At 30.3% G+C, this 20,464-nt stretch overlaps 2 protein-coding genes across 3 annotated transcripts; one reads left to right on the top strand and one right to left on the bottom strand.

Annotated features, from left to right (window-relative positions):
* Positions 1–501: 501 nt before the first annotated feature.
* Positions 502–9,486, bottom strand: LOC143198886 (lactosylceramide 1,3-N-acetyl-beta-D-glucosaminyltransferase A). Of its 2 annotated transcripts, none has more exons than XM_076408494.1 (2): positions 9,355–9,486; positions 502–2,972 (listed from the first exon to the last, which is right to left on the bottom strand). In XM_076408494.1, exon 2 carries the CDS (start codon positions 2,944–2,946, stop codon positions 1,885–1,887), a length of 1,062 nt encoding a protein of 353 aa, XP_076264609.1. In that variant the 5' UTR covers positions 2,947–2,972; positions 9,355–9,486; the 3' UTR covers positions 502–1,884. The 2 variants fall into 2 exon arrangements, with proteins under 2 accessions (XP_076264609.1, XP_076264608.1); XM_076408493.1 differs by lacking the exon at positions 9,355–9,486 and adding an exon at positions 6,246–6,425.
* LOC143198889 (uncharacterized) lies at positions 9,447–19,733 on the top strand. Its single transcript, XM_076408501.1, has 6 exons — positions 9,447–9,585; positions 14,394–14,613; positions 14,668–14,832; positions 16,222–16,429; positions 18,889–19,084; positions 19,144–19,733. The coding sequence occupies exons 2-6, from the start codon at positions 14,428–14,430 to the stop codon at positions 19,343–19,345; spliced, it is 957 nt and encodes a 318-aa protein (XP_076264616.1). The 5' UTR covers positions 9,447–9,585; positions 14,394–14,427; the 3' UTR covers positions 19,346–19,733.
* The last annotated feature ends 731 nt before the right edge of the window (positions 19,734–20,464 follow it).

Genomic DNA, 20,464 nt, shown 5'->3' with positions numbered 1-20,464 from the left:
TACCTTCAAAATGCTTCATTATATAACGAACCTTGTGATAAAAATTACATTAAGTAATTAAAAAAAAACTAATATCAAATAATCTTTCAGTGCCAAAAATATATAAGGTTTAGGTAAAATAATTTATTTTTTTTACAATGTTTACTTGATTTATGTAATAATAATATTCCTAAATGACATATAATTTTATTTTTTAATATTAGTTTATGAATGAAAATGAAAGTATAGGTATATAGCAGTCAATAACAGCTTTAAAGTTGTTTCATAACTTCATCTGCGTCTATCACCATTAAACAGATAAGATGATAATAAAAGCTGTAAACAAAGTCAATTACAAAACAACTTATGAAACCCTTACCAAAATCGGTTACCAACTTTGATGGTCAATATTAAAGGAATAGATTAATAATTATAATATTAGGGACTAGAATTTGACCAAGGCGTAGGATATTCGAAATAATACCAAAAAACCTTTAATCACTAAATTAAAACAATACCGACATGATCATTAATACTTATTTATTTTTACTTTATAAAATATAAAGTTTATTCGCTAGAATTTTACAAATATCACTATAAAAAAAATATGTTACTTTAATTGAACTATCTACAGTAAAATATCTTCTGTACGACAAAATAGGCAATAAAACATTTATTTTTCATATAACTATAATTAAACATGCATCTCATCAAAAAAAAACAGATAAAATACATGTTAATTTTCTTATGTATACATAAATAAATTCTTTCTTCATCTCTCTATTATTCTCTAAATCTATTCATAGGATTCTGTTAGAATTTGAGTAGCTGGAGATGTGAGTGTTTGTTTATGAACATTTAGCCTAGTTAGCTTTAAAAAACAATTTTTGTTGAATTGAAAATAGTTTCTTTCTAAACTAACCCTAATTTTTTTACATCTCGTATTCATATAAGAAAAAAATTACATCGTACTTATTATTGATTTAACTTAAGACTAAATATAAAGACATAGGAATTGTGTATTTATATAAGGAAAAGTAAATATTCTTATATAAACAGTATAACGTTATTTTCAACAAATTCAATCACAAGACACTTAAGAGTCAGAGAACAATATATGTCTATTCAATAAAACAACCAATGCACAAATTAGCATTTTGGTTTATAACGTTTGCCGGTTTGTACCTTCTAATTACTGTCATTAATGTTTTGAAGAAATTTATAGATATTTGACAAGAGACTTAACCAGTACCAAGAGAAATCGTGTTTTATAGGCTGATTCGGTTATCTGTGCCAAATCCGAGTCCAAGTTTAAAGCGAATTTAGATTATTACAACCTGTATTTGACATTATATTCGATGTCATCTATGACGAGCATTGGCTGTTTTTATGAAATAACTTATATGACAGGTTAGGCTCAGAAATATCCACCTTGACATAATCAAATTTTATTGAGAACATCATAAGAATGTTTAGGAGTATTAAAAGAGATTAAGAACATTAAGTGGATACTTCTGAGGACACCTTGCCAATGAGTTACAACGATCAAAAATTGAATATGCATATAAAAAAGTTGAAGTAACCATAACAAAAGGTAACAAAACATAACAACAAGATAACAAAATAAATTATTTATGGCTATAAATTAATTTTACAACAGACGTAATGCGTTGGGGACTAGATGTAATTTAATAAAATTGTAGTTTAAAGTAAAAGCAATGAATGAATACATATAATCAAAATGTAAGTCAACTAAAAAATCATATTTTTGAAAAAAAGATCAGAAAAATACTAAAGCAATGAAGATAACAAATAAGCGAAATATATCTTATTGTAAACCTCCACTCTTAAACATTTACACTTACCACAGCCTTTATTACTTAATACGAGTTAAGTAAAACAATTTTAAATAAACTTTGGCCTCATTGTTTTGTCACGAGGTATACTCAATATCGATTTTGGCACTGATATAGCTTGTACTCGGTTCCAAAACGTCTTGATTTCCGTTTCACTTAAGTCTGGACGACTTACGAGGAAAGGTTTGATGGGATATACGTTGTTGTTGACTAAAGACATTTGATCCTTGTACGGTATGACCCATTCGGTGATGTCGGTATGCGAAATGTTACTTTTTTCAGCCATGGTACCGGTGATATGAACGTCATCGATCCAAAATATGGTCGAACTGGATTGAGCAGCTCGGTACAATGCGAAAGCTACGTCAGGGCTATAAATGATCACATAACCTAGACAATATGGCGGATATTTTCTTCCCGGGTATTCCTCGAAACTGACCCTCCATTTTGAGCGATAAGTCCGGAAAGGTGACGCGGTACTTTGGACCGGACACAGTAGTCCATTTCTGATTCCGAATGGGGATAGGTCAGTGCTGAGGTAATTCTTTAACAATTTGATATTGATAAAAATGTCGTCGTCGCATTTCAGGATGTACTTGGCTTGAGCGCAATGATAAACCGCATATTTCAAGGCCATTACATGTTTGTACGTTAGATTCCTATAAGCGTCCAGGAAACTTCCTTGTAATATATCACCGTGAAGCTTGTTCTCCTTCTTCAGCTGGTGTCGGACGGTGAGGTTCTCCGTTCGGCCGGTTACGAACACGATATTCATCCAACCAGTCTTGGCACCCCATGTCGATCGAATAGTCGACCTCTTCTGAAAATTTCCCGGCGATGAATGCACCAGGACCAGCAAGAAAGTCGATTCGTTACAGCGTAGACTCAGCTGATCAAACGTGAAGGTGAAGTTGACCAGCAACCGATAGTCGTTGGAGCTGAGCAGGTGCATCGGGTGGGTGTAGTTGTACAGCTCGGTGTTGATGACATAATCGATGTCGGTCCGAATGACCGCCGTCGATCGCCAAAGCAACAAGTGAATCAGGAATAGAAAGAGTGAAATAATCAGGGTGACCGGAAGAAGATGGCTCCGTATACGGCACTCTTTCATGATTTATCTGTCTAACATGATGATATCTGAAACAGAAATGGAAATAATCGTTAGTTCGTATGTCTAGTTATTTAATTGTGTCCCGAAAAATAACTTCCCTGACAAAACCTTAGCACATCTGACATTTTCCGTTATAATTCTTCAAAAAATGCATTTTTAATTTTTAGATTATGTTATTCTTCTGCAGTCATCGTATTCGTATAAACATTAACAAAAGTTTTGCAAAAATCATGCCGCTAAAACAACAAAACGATAACACAATTAAGTAAATAAAATATTTCAAAAGCAATTTTATAAAACAGAAGCAACAAATTAGATTTGTTTGGTTCCTAATTTTATTTTGTGTATATGTCCCAAAATTATATTACTATTTTTGTATTGTTGAAAGTTAAAATCATTATAAATAGATAAAAAGATTTAGGTAAGTATTAAGCTAAATTGTGTGTATAAAGTGAAATATAAAATACGTGTAGTAGATAGATTAAATAAAGTTTTGTTTGTTTTCATTTAGTTATTACAACGATTATTATGTACATATTTTATTTTAAATCGTTTTTTTTTGTTTTAAAAAAATGAATTTTTCTCTTTTCAGTGCTAGGTATGTCCTCAATAAATTACGTAGTTATTTTATTAAGTACTACAATGGGTAGGTCAAGTAAAGGTGCAGCTCGTATAAGGAAAAATAGGAATAAAGAAAAATGATTGAAAATAAGGAACGCTTCAAGCCCCGGGTCTGCTACCAAGTTTAGGTGACTTGACAAATATTCTAGCCAAACTAGAACTTTAAAAAGTTGTTGATCCCATCGGGTTGATCTCGATCCTCCGCGTGTAAGCTGAACGCTCTAACCATTACACCATAAGAGCAGCTGCTTGTAATATTTCTATGACTTGTCATATGCTATAGTTAGTGCTTAGAAACTAAACTGAACAGCTTTTGCAGTGAACGTCTTGATGTTTTCCCTTGATTTCCCACCTTCTGCCCTACAGATTCAGACTTGGTTCTAATGAGACCACCTCGGAAGTGCACCCGTTCGTACAAAAGAAGAATTTTGATAATCGATCCATAATTAGCGCAGAAATCGGCGAACATACATTAAAAACCTCCCCTCTCTACCTCCCCTCCTGTTTTAAAGTCGGTTGATAGGTATAATATATATACATATATATATATATATATATATATATATATATATATATATATATATATAATAAAAAAGGAAAGGAATAATGGTATCCTTATAATGTTCACATGAATGTCATAGCTAATCATCTTTAATCGTAAAATCTAAAATCTACATCTGTATTTTATTAAGAATTGTAATGAGATATGTGTAGTGTGCTAAAATTTTGTCCCGGAGTATGCTTAATCCTTCTATGGTAGATATCATCTCCCATGTCACTGTGTTAAGCCATTACAGATGAAAGCAAATAGAAGTAAAATACTATTACACTTTAAGAATTTATATATAAGAAAGTTGTGAACAAGATAAATCTGCTGAAAATGTCACGGTGTGGGTTATTTGGAAAAAGAAAAATATAAATTTTAGGTGAATAAATATGATTAATAACATTATCAAAAAAATTAATTCTGAAATACTCTGGATATTCTGGAGAGTAATACCGACTGATGTAGACTTAACTGATAATATTTTAAATTATGGTGCATTCATAATACATCAATTTTTATATTCACATATAAAAAATCGTTTATATTTCACTTAGACAATTCTAAACAACTCTGTATCACTGACGCATAATCATTGATCTAAAATAAACAGATGCTGGCTCAAAAGCAAATGTAAATACACTACCTTCTGATATCCTTAATGTGTAAACTAGGGATGTCGGTCGTCACGTGAAATATCGATATTTAAAAAAATATCGATATATCCTAGAAAAGAAAATATCGATTTTGTTTGCAGAAGCCGGGAAAGATATCGATAATTTTATGAAAAAATAAAAATATTATTGTATCGGCCCAAAAAATAACGATATTCCCTAGATATTTGAAAAAGTAGCAATATTTTAATGATACTCTAAACTCTCAAAACTCTAAGCCTAATGAGTCTAAAAGTACGTTTTCGTCATTCCCCCTTCAGGAAAATTTGAAATATGTGAGTGAAGAGTAAGATGAATGATTTCACCGAGACATTAAAAATATGGAAAAAAGATACCAAGGAAAATGGTACGTCCCAATCATGTCATCATATAATCAGACTACTGCTGGATATTTTAAGGAGACCTTACAGATTCTTCCTACAAACATTAATGTACAAAAAGGAGTCCTACTGGGAAAAATAAAACCTTCATGAATCTTGTGGAAAGTTTATTTCTCGGAAGAAACTAATCGAATTTCAAAAGTAGTTAACAAAGTGTTTTCTGAAAACGGCCTTCTGAAAAATTACTAAATTAATAAATATGCTGAAGCGGAAGCAAACTATATTTATTTCCCTCTGATTACTAATAAGTAAAACCATAAATCAACAGTAACATTTTTCTAGCACCTAATATAGTTAATTTACTTCTGTAAAAATATAATCAATATAGTTTAATAATCGATATATTTGCAATTATAATTCGTTTTAAAAACCTATTAATCATTTAAAACACGAACTTCGAGGTAGGACTTTAAACTTGAGAACTTGAACGCATATTCAAATACATAGCACTGATAAAAATAAAACTTGCGGTTTAAGTTTTATCAGTTTCAGTGCAAAATATATCTATATACGAAATACACCATAATGTATAAGTATATAACGCGATTAATATGACCCTGCTTATTGCTCGGAAGAAATCGACAAGAAGAAGAACATAAACTTCTTTACCCTCTTAATATGCCACTATAGGTCTAAGTAAGTAATCCTCAACCGACTCTTGCTTACTTATTAAGGGAGACTCCACAATTTTGTAACCACAGTCCGACATATTTTCCTCGTTTATAAGATACTTAAAACCCACAAGGCCTACTCAGTAAAAGGGAGTATATTGGTACAGTAAGAGTATATTGTGGGAGGAGGTACACCTAAAACCATTTTGTTTCTTGTTTAGCTAATATATTACATCCCCAATATTTTCTTTTGTTATATATTTTCTGTGCGTTTGTTTGTTTTACTCTACCGCATTAACTAATATATAATTATATATTTTGCCGTTTTATTTAGTCTACCTTTTGTTTAATTGTTCCATACTGGGCTATATAATATATAATTATTTATATATATTACGTATTCCAAGTCTATATAATTGTTTTAAAACTATGTCTGAATTTACTTCTTACGCGAAAAATAAAGCCTTACCAGACTGAATCGTTTGTACTACTCAATTATACACCTTGGAACACTTTTAACTGATTAACTTTGAAGTGTCAACTATAACCGATACGCCTTCGCCGAGCGCTGTTGTCACACTGTAGCAGGGAACTAAAGATGCTGCTGGTTATCGATCGCTGCGAGTCGGTTTGCGGGCTGCGGACGGATAAAAAGAGAAAGGGGGAACATATAACAATTAAGTAACAAACCATAAAAAATAATGTATAAAACAGTATTTAGATAAGAACTGTGTGTGTTTGTGTATGATATTTAAAGTATACGTAATATATGTGATAGTACCATTCAGAATCACCCATGTTTGGTAATTGACATGGCATTTTATAGTCCAAAATTTATTTTTAAAAAAATTAATATTCAAACTTAAAAAAATGAAAAATCATGGAAAAAAATATGGTAGACAGTTGTAGAAAACAGGTCTTCTGTAAAACGAATATATTATTGGAATAAGCGTGTTGAAGATTAAGGAAAATATACTTCATTTCCACGTTTTTGTTGAACCCCCTAAAAAAATACGTTTATGATTTCATATTTCTAAAAATTGACTTATAAGAATAATTAATACCGTAAAATGATAAAAATGATACTTTGAAATAAATATATTTACTGATAGGAAAAAATATGACAGCTACTCTTTTAAGGACTGAATAGTAGATTAAATAAGTTAAGAACGATGCCACTTTATCTAAAAATTTAGGTAAAGAAATTATTATTTCATCAAACAAGCCTGGTTTTTATTAAATACATAATTTGCCTAGATGGAACACATGAGACAAAAAGAAGAAATTATGAATTATTAACAATAATTTGATAAATAACATATCGATTGAAAAGTCCCCGGCCGAAAACAGGTCTTCTGTAAAACGAATATATTATTGGAATAAGCGTGTTGAAGATTAAGGAAAATATACTTCATTTCCACGTTTTTGTTGAACCCCCTAAAAAAATACGTTTATGATTTCATATTTCTAAAAATTGACTTATAAGAATAATTAATACCGTAACAAACCCCATTATTATTGCTAATAATACACTTCATTTGCGTCCGTAGAAACTAAATTATGATTAATCAATACAGTTTTATGATCGATATTGTTACATTTCCATTTAGAAATTTATTATTTATATGAAAATGAAACGTACTTTTAACTACACTATTTGTGCACTTGGCAACTATAATATATTTACTTAGTAAATTGTATCAGCATGCGGTCAAACTAGCACAAAAATATTTTAGGTATGTCACACGAAATATAGACAATAATAAACTAAATGTATTATGAAATATTCTCTATTGTTTTCTACGACCTTACGCTATTGGCTTTGAACTGTTATACCTTAGTTAACTAAGATACGATGCATTAACCGGAACAAATAGTACTTGGATAGAGCCTAGTCTGGTAAATATGACCACTCCCCTGCTCGTTTTCCATCACAAATTCAGAAACTACATGGAAATGAGCGCGATTTAGTAAATAATAGGCTAGATGAACGCTGACATACTTGAGTAAAATATAATTAATGAAATCACACAAAGTTGACGTCAAATATTTCGATATGGACGTAACAGAATCGATATTTTCTATTATGCGTATTCAAATTATATTGACGTATTTCTTTTTCTCACACCACCTTTTAACTTTATATTCTTCATCTAGTAGGATCTATGTTTTCATCTTGTTCCAGTAGCATCCCATTCCTTATACAGTTTTATCAAATATACTTGCTTACACTTACCAAATATGCATATCATTTAAAAATTGTTCTTTACTCTACTCTTTTAAGGACTGAATAGTAGATTAAATAAGTTAAGAGCGATGCCATTTTATTTAAAAATTTAAGTAAAGAAATTATTATTTTATCAAATAAGCCTGGTTTTTTATTAAATACATAATTTGCCTAGATGGAACACATGAAACAAAAAGAAGAAATTATGTATTATTAACAGTAATTTGATAAATAACAGATCGATTGAAAAGTCCCCGGCCTGATACATAGATGGCGCTACTAGAATTAAATTCATAAGTTTTGAGTTAGCCCTAACCCTCAAAAGATGCGTGTACAAATTTGACAGCTGTCGGATCATTAGTTTGTGTATTATAGCATTTTGAGTGAAGCATCTTTTGTTATTGTGAAAAAAATAGATAAAAAGGAATTTCGCGTGTTGATAAAATAATGCTTTTTGAAGGAAAAAAATGCAGTTGAAGTAAAAACTTGGCTTGATGCCGAGTTTCCGGACACTGCGCTGGAAAATCAGCCATCAAGGATTGGTATGCTAAGTTTAGACGTGGTGAAATGAGCACCGAAGATGGTGAACGCAGTGAATGCTTAGAAGAGGTTGCGTTGGTTGTCAATCCTTTCACTGCGAAGTCTAATCGACCATCCGAGTGGACTGCACACAATGAACCCGCTCCAAAGCGTGAGAAAACGCAACAGTTAGCTGGCAAGGTTATGGCGTCTATATTTTGGCATCCGCATGGAATAATTTTCATTGATTACCTCGAAAAAGGACGGACCACCAACAGCGACTATTATATAGCGTTATTGACCCATTTGAAGGACGAAATCACCGAAAAACGGCCGCATTTGAAGAAAAAGAAAGTGTTGCTTCACCAAGACAATGAAACATGTCACAAGTTAGTGAAAACGTCGGCAAAAATCCATGAATTCGGCTTGGCAAAACAAATTTTAGTAATAATAACATTTCTTAGTTATTCTCTTTAATCTATTATGACCGAAACATGATCAACCTTATAAATTGTGGTCGAATTGTAGAAACAGGGCGATTACTAGTTTGAATAAAAAGTGTGACCAGTAAAAAGCTAATGTCAATCGATGTTACAAAACGAGATAAAAAAAAACTTCACACGATATTTTTTACATCATTTTCCACGCAATGCCCTGTTAAAAATGAACGGCAACTTCAACACTGACGGATTATTAAAAAATTAAATAAGTTCAAGGCCTTAAAGTCGAATCCCACCACCATTCTGCTCGGCTGCACCAACAAAATCGAGAAAACCTATTTTTATATGTTACAGGTGTGATATATGTGTAATAGGCAACTTTTTCGACATACCTCGTAATAACGGCAAGGCATCCAGTCTCTGTTCATCTCGTCGGACCGATCCTCGCTCTCGCTTATTTTCGCTATTTTCGAGACGCCCGATATTTCAGGCGTCCGTTCTCAGTGGCGCAGATGCACCGACGCTGATTCAGGCGTCCAGAGTTCGGAAGATGTCCGCAAAATACCACAAAACGATAAGTGTTCGAAGTGGATTCTTGTGTTAAATCCTGCTAATTACTGAAGGTATTTCTGAGTAGATATTAACACCCATACGCGCGTAACGAAACCTGATATTCAACGATCTAAACCTGCAGCATCTTTTACCGATTCGTTACCTGTAAATCTATCAAAATTTCGTCGTTGTTCGGTGTTTAAAGTCGGCGTAAACAAATGATGCATCCAGATGTACGAATAGACGTTCTGTACCTCGTTACTTTCACCGGATACACATCATCGATCGGTCCTTTGGGATGCCACGTTTGACCTTGAATTTTCTCATCTGTTCCGTCGAGTGTTCATCGATTTCTCCGCTGTATTGCACAGTTAAGGACACACTGAAGATTCATTTTTACTCTCGCGAGAACTGGGTAACCTTTATTATCAGATTATCAGAGTATAACTTTGCAATATTTAAGATAAGTTCATGTTGGATTAATAAATCCATCATTTATTAATAAATCCGTTACGTATCTTAAAGATAACTGTTTGTGATAGTTTGTCTCATATTTAATTTTTCCGAATGACATGACAGAAAACATCGAATCCGCGATTACTTCATTTTTTCCTCTTCACTGTCTTATCTGACATACTCAAAAGGAACAACTGAGTGAAAATAATTATAACCTCACTATAATTTTTTCATTTCTTCTATTGCCAATAAAAAAGAAGTCTTTTAAATTATTTTATGAATTACATCATATTGTCACAACCAAATATAACAAATTAACACGTAAATAAAAATATAACCAAAAATAAAAAGTACCAAGTAATCAACATAACCAAATGTGGACTACATATTGTAAATCTCCTTGTAGTGTCAAATTCTTGGTGTTTCCTTGCCCATTAATCACAAATTTTCCGGTCAAATTCTTTCTGAAACATTGCGTCCGATACTTTCAATACCACAAAAAAACATCTGAAGTATTTCTTTTTAAAATATAATCAAATCATTATGCTTAAAATTATTAGATACATAAATGAACTTTAAAGAATTCACTACGTTAATAATGTCTGTTCTTCTATCGTCTAATTGAATCCGATACTAGAAAAAAACGGAGTGATAGTGAGAATGAATGTACTGTAAATATATTAAATTATAATTAGAATAAACAAAAAGAAATCAAGTGAAACAGCAGGGGGAGTCAAGAACTAAAGAAAGACTATCGCGAAATCTCGTGGTCTTTGTTCAGAGTATAATTTTACAATATTTAAGATAAACAGATGTGGAATAAATTTATTCAATAATTGTTAATAAATCCATTACATATATTAAAGATAAATAATAGTAATAGAGTGTCTCATATTTAATTTTTCTGATTGACATGACAGAAAACATTCGAGCCCGTGATTATTTCATTTTTCCTCTTCACTATTTTATTTTACAACTTCAAAACAATCTACTGAGTGAAAATAATTATAACCTCACTATAATTATTTTCAATTCCTCTATTACCAATATAAAAACAAATTTTTTTAAATTATTTTATGAATTACATCATATTTTCACAACCATATAAAACAAATTAACACATAAGTAAAAACATAACCAAAGAAGTAGCATATAACCAACATAACCAAATGTAGACTACATATTGTTGACCTCCTTGTAGTGTCGAATTCTTAGTGTTTCCTTGCCCAGTAATCATAAATTTTCCGGTCAAATTCTTCCTGAAACATTACGTCCGATACTTTCAATACCACAAAAAAACATCTGTAGTATTTCTTTTTAAAATATAATCAAATCAATTATGCTTAAAATTATCAGATACATAAATGAACTTTAAAGAATTCATTACGTTAATAATATCTGTTCTTCTACCGTCTAATTGAATCCGAAACTAGCGTTTTCTTCTAGTGTCATGGTGAAAATGAATGTACTGTAAATATATTAAATTATAATTAGAATAAACAAAAAGAAATCAACTGAAAGAGCAGGGGGAGTCAAGAACTAAAGAAAGACTATCGCGAAATCTCGTGGTCTTTGTTCAGAGTATAATTTTACAATATTTAAGATAAACTGATGTGGAATAAATTTATTCAACAATTGTTAATTAATCCATTACATACATTAAAGATAAATAATAGTAATAGCGTGTCTCATATTTAATTTTTCTGATTCACATGACAGAAAACATTCGAGCCCGTGATTATTTCATTTTTCCTCTTCACTATTTTATTTTACAACTTCAAAACAATCTACTGAATGAAAATGATCTTCTGGATATATTTTTTCCAAATTATTACATCCAAAATATTTATAAATATATGGTATACTAGCATTAATTATAACCTCACTATAATTATTTTCAATTCCTCTATTACCAATATAAAATCAAATTTTTTAAATTATTTTATGAATTACATCATATTTTTACAACCATATAAAACAAATTACCAGGTAAATAAAATCATAACCAAAGACTTATCAGATAATCAACATAACCAAATGTAGTCTGGTTTAGCAGTCACAGATATGCATATTCGGCTGCTGTCATGTTAACTATGTTCCTTACCCTGTAAACCTAAATTTCCCGCAGAATTCCTTCCTGAAACCTTGTGACCAATACTTTCAATAACGCAAAAAACCGTCAGAAGTATTTTTAAAATATAACTCTAAGCTCGAAGAAGAAATCTGTAGAAATTAAATTATATAATAACACTGTGCGACAATTTCTTTGTTCTATAAAATTAAATAAAACGGCTTCTTTATCTAATTGTACCTGTTCAACACAAAAACTTAAAGGGATTTTTGGTGACAACCCATCGTTTTAAATTGTTGTAACAAGTAATTTACTATAAACACGGAACTTATAGCTTTAGGATTGCCTAAATATCCATGACTTACTTCCTTTAGAGATAACTAGGCCGCCAACTCTTTCGCGGAAATATTTTCATCGAATTCATTATTTTTAATAAATTTTCTTATTTGTAAACCAACAAAAATGTCTTTAATTTAGCGTTACTATAAAATACAAAAATCTTTTACCAGTCGGCTCTTTCGAGAGAAAACAATATTTCGTGAAACCTTCCTGTAGTCCAAACAATATAGCAACAACTTTTAAGTCAGTACATACTTTCCAGTTTTATTCTTTGTACTTGATTGAATCTAAAATACGTTTTCATATGTTTAATTTTATTATTGTTTAATCTATTAAAATTACTGAATATGCAATAGGTATGGAAGGATATCGGCTACCATTGTGGAGTAATACATCTTTTAAGGGTAAACAGTATTCACACTGTTACTAAGGAACATAACATGTTAGACAACTATATCCATAGACAATGTTTTTAACAGTGAAATCAGTAATTCAAAACACGTAATCTCATTTAAGTTAGAAAAATTGTATCACACAATGTACTCAAATAAATTACAGTACTGTAAACACATTCGATCAGGAAAAAAAGAAAAAAGAGAAAAGAGAGTCAAGGCTCGTAACCTTTATTATCAGGTTATCAAAGTATAGTTACATTAATATATTCAACAATTATTAATAAATTCGTTACATATCTTAAAGATAAATGCTAGTGATAGTGCATCTCATATTTAATTATTTCCATTAAAAACAAAACAATCTTATTTGACAACTTCAAAACAAACAACTAATAAACGGAATAAGCGGTATTATTCCTGTAAAAAATTACTATACCATGTCGAAGGAAAAAATATTGTAATAAAAAATATCGATATATCGGTCAAAAATATTAATATTTTTTGAAATAAACGGTATATCGATATAAAGATATATCGATATTTTTCAACATCCCTATATTGAGTTTTCAGTTATATTTATTAATTCAACTCGGAATTTTGATAAATTAAAGAAATAGCATAAGAAAGTAAATATAAAAATGTTGTATGCAAGAAATGTTGCTTGATTGTTTAAAAAAAGATTATATTAATGCTAACGTTGGGAACTGTCGACTGAAAACAGTCGAAACAGTCAATAGTAAAAAAACTAGCGACTGAAAATAGCAACTACTATTTGCAGTCAAATACACGATTTGACCGTTTTTCAATTCGTGATGTCAAACGAAGATGCACGAACCCTTTGCTGTATAAATTGTGAGAGAGGAAAGGACGGAGGTTATAGCTTGGAGCAGTTAATTTTATATCTCCTTTTATATTCCAACGCTAGTATAAGTGAGACAAAGATGTACTTATTCCCTCACGTACTAACTTTAAAAAAAAGGAAAAAAATACTGAATACTATTAACATGCAATTTATAATTTCATTTTAAACGAAATAGAATTACTTTTATATTTGAATGTTCTGTGAATCTGTAAAAAGGAAAGGAATTTTTCTATGGAATGGAATAATACCCCACAAATGTTTAATCGTATTTTAATACGTTAATTTATATTTTTAAATAATGTACTATAATAAATTTAGACAATACAATAGAACTTAAATCAAAACGTAAAAACTAAAGATGTATAATAACCATAAATACTAAATAAGAAATAGACATATACCTAATCATAAAAAAATTAATCTATGATATAATTAAAAATGATCGCACAATAACCACTTATCAATTTATTATCTCAATTTTTTTTTATTTTATTTTATTTTTTTGAATCGAATATATCGTTCCAAAATGCTGCTATATTAATATGCAATACATTGTTATTTAGAATCAAACTACCAAAAAAATCATAAATCTATATATATATATATTACATATAAATCTATGTAAGCATAAATTAGGTACATTTTTGTCAACTAAAAGTAGTCAATTATTAACTAACAGTCAATAGTTCCCAACGCTAATTAACAATGTTAAGATAGAAAAATTATTGATTCTGTACTACAACTTATTGATTTCAGTAATATCAGAGGGAGCTATTCAAGCGCTGAAGCCATGGCTGTTGAAATACTAGATGAGGACCACTTTGCTATAAGTGCAATAGTTATAGTTACGATGCAAGTGGTGTTTTTTCTCATCGCAGCCATTTTCCAAATGGATAAAGTATCGGATTTTGCTGGCGGCATTAATTTTGTTATTTTGGCCTCACTGACCTTCTTCCTTGGACAGGAAAGCAACAAGGTAAGTTCTTTCAAGGGATTTTATAATAATTATTAATTTTTACGGTTTTATTAGAAAAACTACGATAGTAGACAGCTAATGGTAACTGTATTTGTATGTTTATGGGGACTGCGCTTATCTGGTTACCTCTTCTACAGGATAATTAAGATTGGCAGAGATAAACAGTTTGAAGACAAGAAAAGTAACACTATTCGTTTTGCAATATTTTGGACATTTCAGGTAACTTATTTTCATTTCCATAATTTTTTGTGCAGTTAGGCTTTTGTATAGACTTTATTATGCTCTTATATATTATATTTTATCAAGTTAAATATAACATTAAATAACAGGTGGACCAAAAGTCCCGCTACCATTTCGATTGCATATAACTTTGCCCAAAGAAAAGGTAAGTTAGTTTATTTTTCATAGAAAGTTCATATGGTCTTTACGTTTTTTTTTTGTTATGATTGAAAACTTATGTCGGCTAAATGGTGACCGCGATTCGCTATGTAACTTTCGACTCTTTTTAAGGCATCTTTTATATCCTGCAACATCTGATGCTGAATTTCTTTAATTTCGTGACAAATATTGCCCTTAAGATGTTGAATCGTTTGGGGCTTATTCACATAAACTTTTGATTAAAAAAAAAACCAAAATGCTAAATCGAAATTTGCGAAATGAGTCTTCGTGGAAAAACGTCATTCAATAATTGAATTTTTGAACGAGCTCTGTGGGCTGTGGCCACATCTTGCTGAAACTACATGTTCTCTAGTCCTCGCTCTTCTATTTCAGGCACAAGAAAATTTCGAATCATGTCTTGATACCGTTTAGCAGTAACAGTAATTGCAACATCTTGGTCATTTTCAAAAAAGGGACCAATGATGTTTCCAACATGAATACCACACCATACAGTTGTTTTTAGTGGATGCAATGATTTTACATGAATTAATTAACGATTCTGTATTCCCCAAAACCGACTGTTTATTGACGTGACCACTGAGAAAAAAATGTGGACGTCTACACCACAGAATGGTTAAAGCTCAACTGGACTAAACGTCACATAACCAAGATGGCACGCAACCAAAATGATAGCGGGACTTTTTCCCCACCTGTATACAATATTCTTTGACAAAAAATAGAGTTTTTAAAAGAACACTTCTCTAGAAATTGACCGAATAATAAGTGATTTTTTCAATAGTCTTACAAAATATTTCTGATATACATAACTTATCCTTCATTCAATATAAGTGAAGTATTCTTTTCTACAACAACATTTAATAAGAAAAAGTTCTGTGTTAAAATGTATTTCCTGCTTAAACATTCTTATCACTTTAAATATAACACAATACAATAAATTGTACTGTAATAAAACTAACATTTAAATTTAATATTTCCAAAATAGATAAAAATACAATCGACTCTTTGTAATTCTATTATATTTATTTACTATTCTAATTATATTTGCTCTTGTGATTATATTGCTATATATAGTATTATATATATATATATATATATATATATATATATATATATATATATATATATATATATATAATTCGATAAAATGTTGAAAATAGTTTAAGCAAATTTCCCGATTTTTTTTTATTAATAAAATAATTTATTTTGCAGGCCATTTGGGTATATGTAGTAAGTTTACCGGTGATCATTATAAATTCCCCTCGACACTCCATACCTCAAGCCCCTAAAACTATGACGACTCTGGACTCAACGGGGGCGTGCTTCTTTGTAATTGGTTTTCTGGCGGAGACATACGCTGATCTACAGAAGTTCTCCTTTCGACAAGATCCAGTCAATCAAGGAAAATGGTGCAATGATGGTAAATAACGATTTTTATTCGATTAAAATATATTGACAATAACAAGAAAATGAAAATAACTTACAATTTAAAAGTTTCAGAATATTATTTAATGAATGACTTGCTGACTACTGAATATTTTTTAATTTACTGAGAAATTTTTACCAAAGCTTGGTAGATATAGTATTTTCATAATGTTTTTCGTTGTAGCATTATAGGCCCTTAATATGACTATGATTTCTAATAAAAACTCTTAAGGGGTGAAATCGGTGTAGCACAGCATATTTCGAGTCATTTTTCTTTTCTTTCTCTTCCTCTTCTTCCACATTTCCTTCTACAATAATGTGACTACCGATTTATATACTGATTTCTGTAAAATGATCTTTTACGAGATCTAGTACTACGTATAAATTAAACGCAGGCTCTGAACGTTAAGTTAGAACTGATTTAAATGCACTTGCTGGGTCACTAAAAAGACAAAGAGAATCATTCCAACACCACCCCATACTAGATCACGCGGTCTACCAATTAGATCGGAGGACACACGATTATAACAATTGAATGGATTAAAATATCACTTGTTTTTAAAAAAGTTTAAATTTTTTGAAGCCTCTGACCTATTTTGCCCCTTAAATAATTTATATATTCTGAGCACTAAAAGTAGACTAAAAACTGTTTTAAGTACCTTGATTTTTTACCTTTGATGTCATCTAACAGATAAAACTTTTATGAATCATACAGTTCGTTCAGCCAGTTCAATGTTACACTGTTACATTATCGTCAGTTGAAGCTGAGAATGTTCTGAAAAAAACCAAAATAAAGCAACAGCTGAAGACGAACTCAAGAGCTCCGTTAACCTATATTTGATTCAATCTTCTGATTCTTCCGTCCTTTTACCTATGTAATCTTTATTTTCTTATACGGTGAAAACTTTCACTGACCCTGTTTTCTTCTTCGGAGGATATTCCTCAACCATCATTCATAACAAACTACAAATCTAATTAAATTTAACCCTCACACAGTTTAATTTAATGTTTTTCAATAGTCAAGGTTAATCCAGGCACCAATAATCCTTTTATATTAATGAATAGGAAGAAAATAGTTATAATAGGCCGAAACTATAAAATCCAAATTATAATAGACCCAGATTATATCGCCATCTATCAGATTTTTTTCATTTTAACTTTTGGTTAGCAACTGTTTTCAAGTTATATCACAATAAATGCGAGAAAATATTTAATATGAATTTTAAATTATATACTATCATACATCATGTTATGTGTGTTCTATTTTAAGTAAAAGAAGCAAAATTTCTCTCATGCCAACGCAATATTTTTGCTTCGAGAATAAACTGACAGTTTCAGAAAAGTTTCATATATTTTCAATGACGTTATTCTCTTTCCAGCTCAGTTTTTTTCATTGAATAATAAATTACATTTAACAGTAATGTTCATTTATACAAAGATACGTCATTGGAGCATTTAACGTTTATTATTACCAATTTAACTAGGCGTTAAATCCACCGAATTTTAATTTAAATTTAAATGTTGTATACAAAATACTGTAAATATTTACAAATTAATCCTTAAGTTATTTAAAGCGTTACAAGAAAACCATTATTTTTATGATTTGTTAGTAATTTAACAGATCTTTCTTCAATACTACCCATTGAAATTTATAATGTATAATTTTTATTAGCTTATATATATATATATATATATATATATATTCATAAAAATGCCCTCAAGTGATATAGAATGAATAACATGATTGTTAGAGTATTGTTCTTCATTCTTAAAATGATAAAATGAGAAGGAAAATATTGTCTGACTCTGAAAGGATTTTACAAATTGCGGCAGGCAATACGTTAAAGATTTTGATGACGTATGTAGAAATAAAAACTTTGAATAGACCATACTTATAGTATATTGAAAGTTATTTTATATATGCGTCATCTAAATTTGTGACGTCAAAACTTCACAATGTTGCTGCATCAACTCTGAGTCTTAGTTCAGTTTGGCTTTAATACACAACAAAATTCTAATCTAAATAAAATAATTGAACAAAAATGTTATCGAATACAATTTATTTTAACATTATAGTACATTTAAATAAAATAAAATTACAGATAATTATACAGCCACAATAATTTATAGGTTAGAGTTATGACCTCTTATCTCTTTTGCTTTCGGTAGTTTTGCTTTAACTAGTATAAAATAAAAAGGAAAATATTGTCAGAATCTGAAACAAATTTGCAAATACATTAATACATCTTGATGTTGTACGTACAAAAAAACTTTGAATAGGCTATAATTCAACAATAACAATATTTCATAATTGACTATTTTTAAATCCTTTTTTTCTTATGCTATAATTTGTATAATAATATCTAAATTATTTCTTGATATATTTTATCTTCAAAATTAACCTGAATCATTTTGCAGCATGACTTTATTTACCTAGCAAGTAAAATATTTCAGGTCTGTGGAGGCTATCGAGACACCCAAATTATTTTGGCGAAATCGTTCTTTGGTGGGGCATTTTCGTGATATCACTCAACGTTCTCGAAGGAGTTGAGTGGGTTGCCATCATGTCTCCACTATTCACCACCCTAATTATCCTTTTTCTATCGGGAATTCCGCTTTTAGAGAAGTCTTCCGATGAAAAATATCGAGAGTAAGTTATACCGACCATAATAAAGAACAAATGTCATTAAAATTACGCTCATTCCTCAGCATATCCGATTATAGATACTACAAGGCCTCTACCTCACCTTTAATACCCATACCACCGTCGATCTACGTAGAGGTACCCCAGTTCCTCAAGTTCATAATCTGCTGCGAATACCCGCTCTATGATTCATTAGACGAGAAGGTCAAATCATCGCACATCATCAAAGAATCGACCAGCGCTAGTCTGGCATTGTCTCAAACATAGCTATAGCTAGGGGCTGGTCCTGATATACCTCAGATCAGCATCAATAATCAATCAAATCAGTATTTGGGTAATCTGTACCACTACAAGAACCATGTGATGACGGAAAACGATGACGAAGATGATGATCGTACACTTTTCGAAGAAGACAGAAATAGTTTAGATAAGATGGATCGGATAACGATTTTATAAATATAAACATTTATTCTTAAGTAGGTTGATTAGTAGTAATTGAATTATGTGCCAAATTAATGAATTAGGACAAGAACAATTTTAACTAAATAGCTATAGTGCCTATAACTACAAGATTTAAAGTCGTAGCGTGGTCTGCTCACTATCCATTAAGAATATCATAAGAAAAGTGAACAAAATGAAAACATACTAAATTTAAGGTTTCTTTTATTTTATTTGTATATAAAAATGTTTAAAAAAACTATCTGGCTAACCACAAGAACGATTTTACATCAACTCCATAAAGCAATGTATATCCTGTGTTATTTCTTATCACAAATCTTAAAAAACGCTGTCACAATATAAACGAAATATCATTAATTTTGAACGACTAACTACAAAATTGTAAATGCAATATCAGAATTAAGCCAGCCTATATACCAGTACATATCTACAGAAATATCAGTGACAATAAAAATAGAAACACATATTTTAAATAGTTTATTTCAGATCAACCACTCATAAGGAACGAATGAAAGTATTTTGTGTTGCATACCGTTAACGTTAAGAAATATTATTTTAAATAACTTTACCTTCTTTTCAGATACCATTTGTTTTGATTGTTGTATTTATAAACTATATATTTAGTGAAATTTACTTAGAAAATATTAAGCATACACTCATTAACACTCAACTGTCAAATTACCAATTTAAAAATAGACGAAGAAACGTCTTACGAGAGTTTATTAATAGAGTTGTATAGATTTTAAACGTAGACATATCAAAAAGTAAGAATTAGAGCTGTATTATCGAAAATTCTACAATATATTTTCAAGAAAAAAAATTAATACCTGACCAAATAACTATGTAAATATAATAAAAGATATATTTAACTCTAATATGTACATTTAATGGCGCTACATTGAATTATTACGAAGTTGTGAACAATTC

The sequence above is a fragment of the Rhynchophorus ferrugineus genome, unplaced genomic scaffold (assembly GCF_030347505.1).
Source record: "Rhynchophorus ferrugineus isolate W39M unplaced genomic scaffold, kcgeb_rfMv2 rfM6, whole genome shotgun sequence".
NCBI classification, from domain to species: domain Eukaryota; kingdom Metazoa; phylum Arthropoda; class Insecta; order Coleoptera; family Curculionidae; genus Rhynchophorus; species Rhynchophorus ferrugineus.
This window is presented reverse-complemented; position numbering and strand designations above follow the sequence as displayed.

What these genes read in the sequence shown, in the direction of transcription:
- LOC143198886 (XM_076408494.1), bottom strand. Translation starts at nt 2,946, where the DNA reads ATGAAAGAGTGCCGTATACGGAGCCATCTTCTTCCGGTCACCCTGATT.
- LOC143198889 (XM_076408501.1), top strand. Translation starts at nt 14,428, where the DNA reads ATGGCTGTTGAAATACTAGATGAGGACCACTTTGCTATAAGTGCAATA. An exon ending in TTGGACAGGAAAGCAACAAG is followed by an intron (nt 14,614 to 14,667) that starts GTAAGTTCTTTC and finishes CGGTTTTATTAG; the next exon opens with AAAAACTACGATAGTAGACA. An exon ending in TCCGATGAAAAATATCGAGA is followed by an intron (nt 19,085 to 19,143) that starts GTAAGTTATACC and finishes CTCATTCCTCAG; the next exon opens with CATATCCGATTATAGATACT.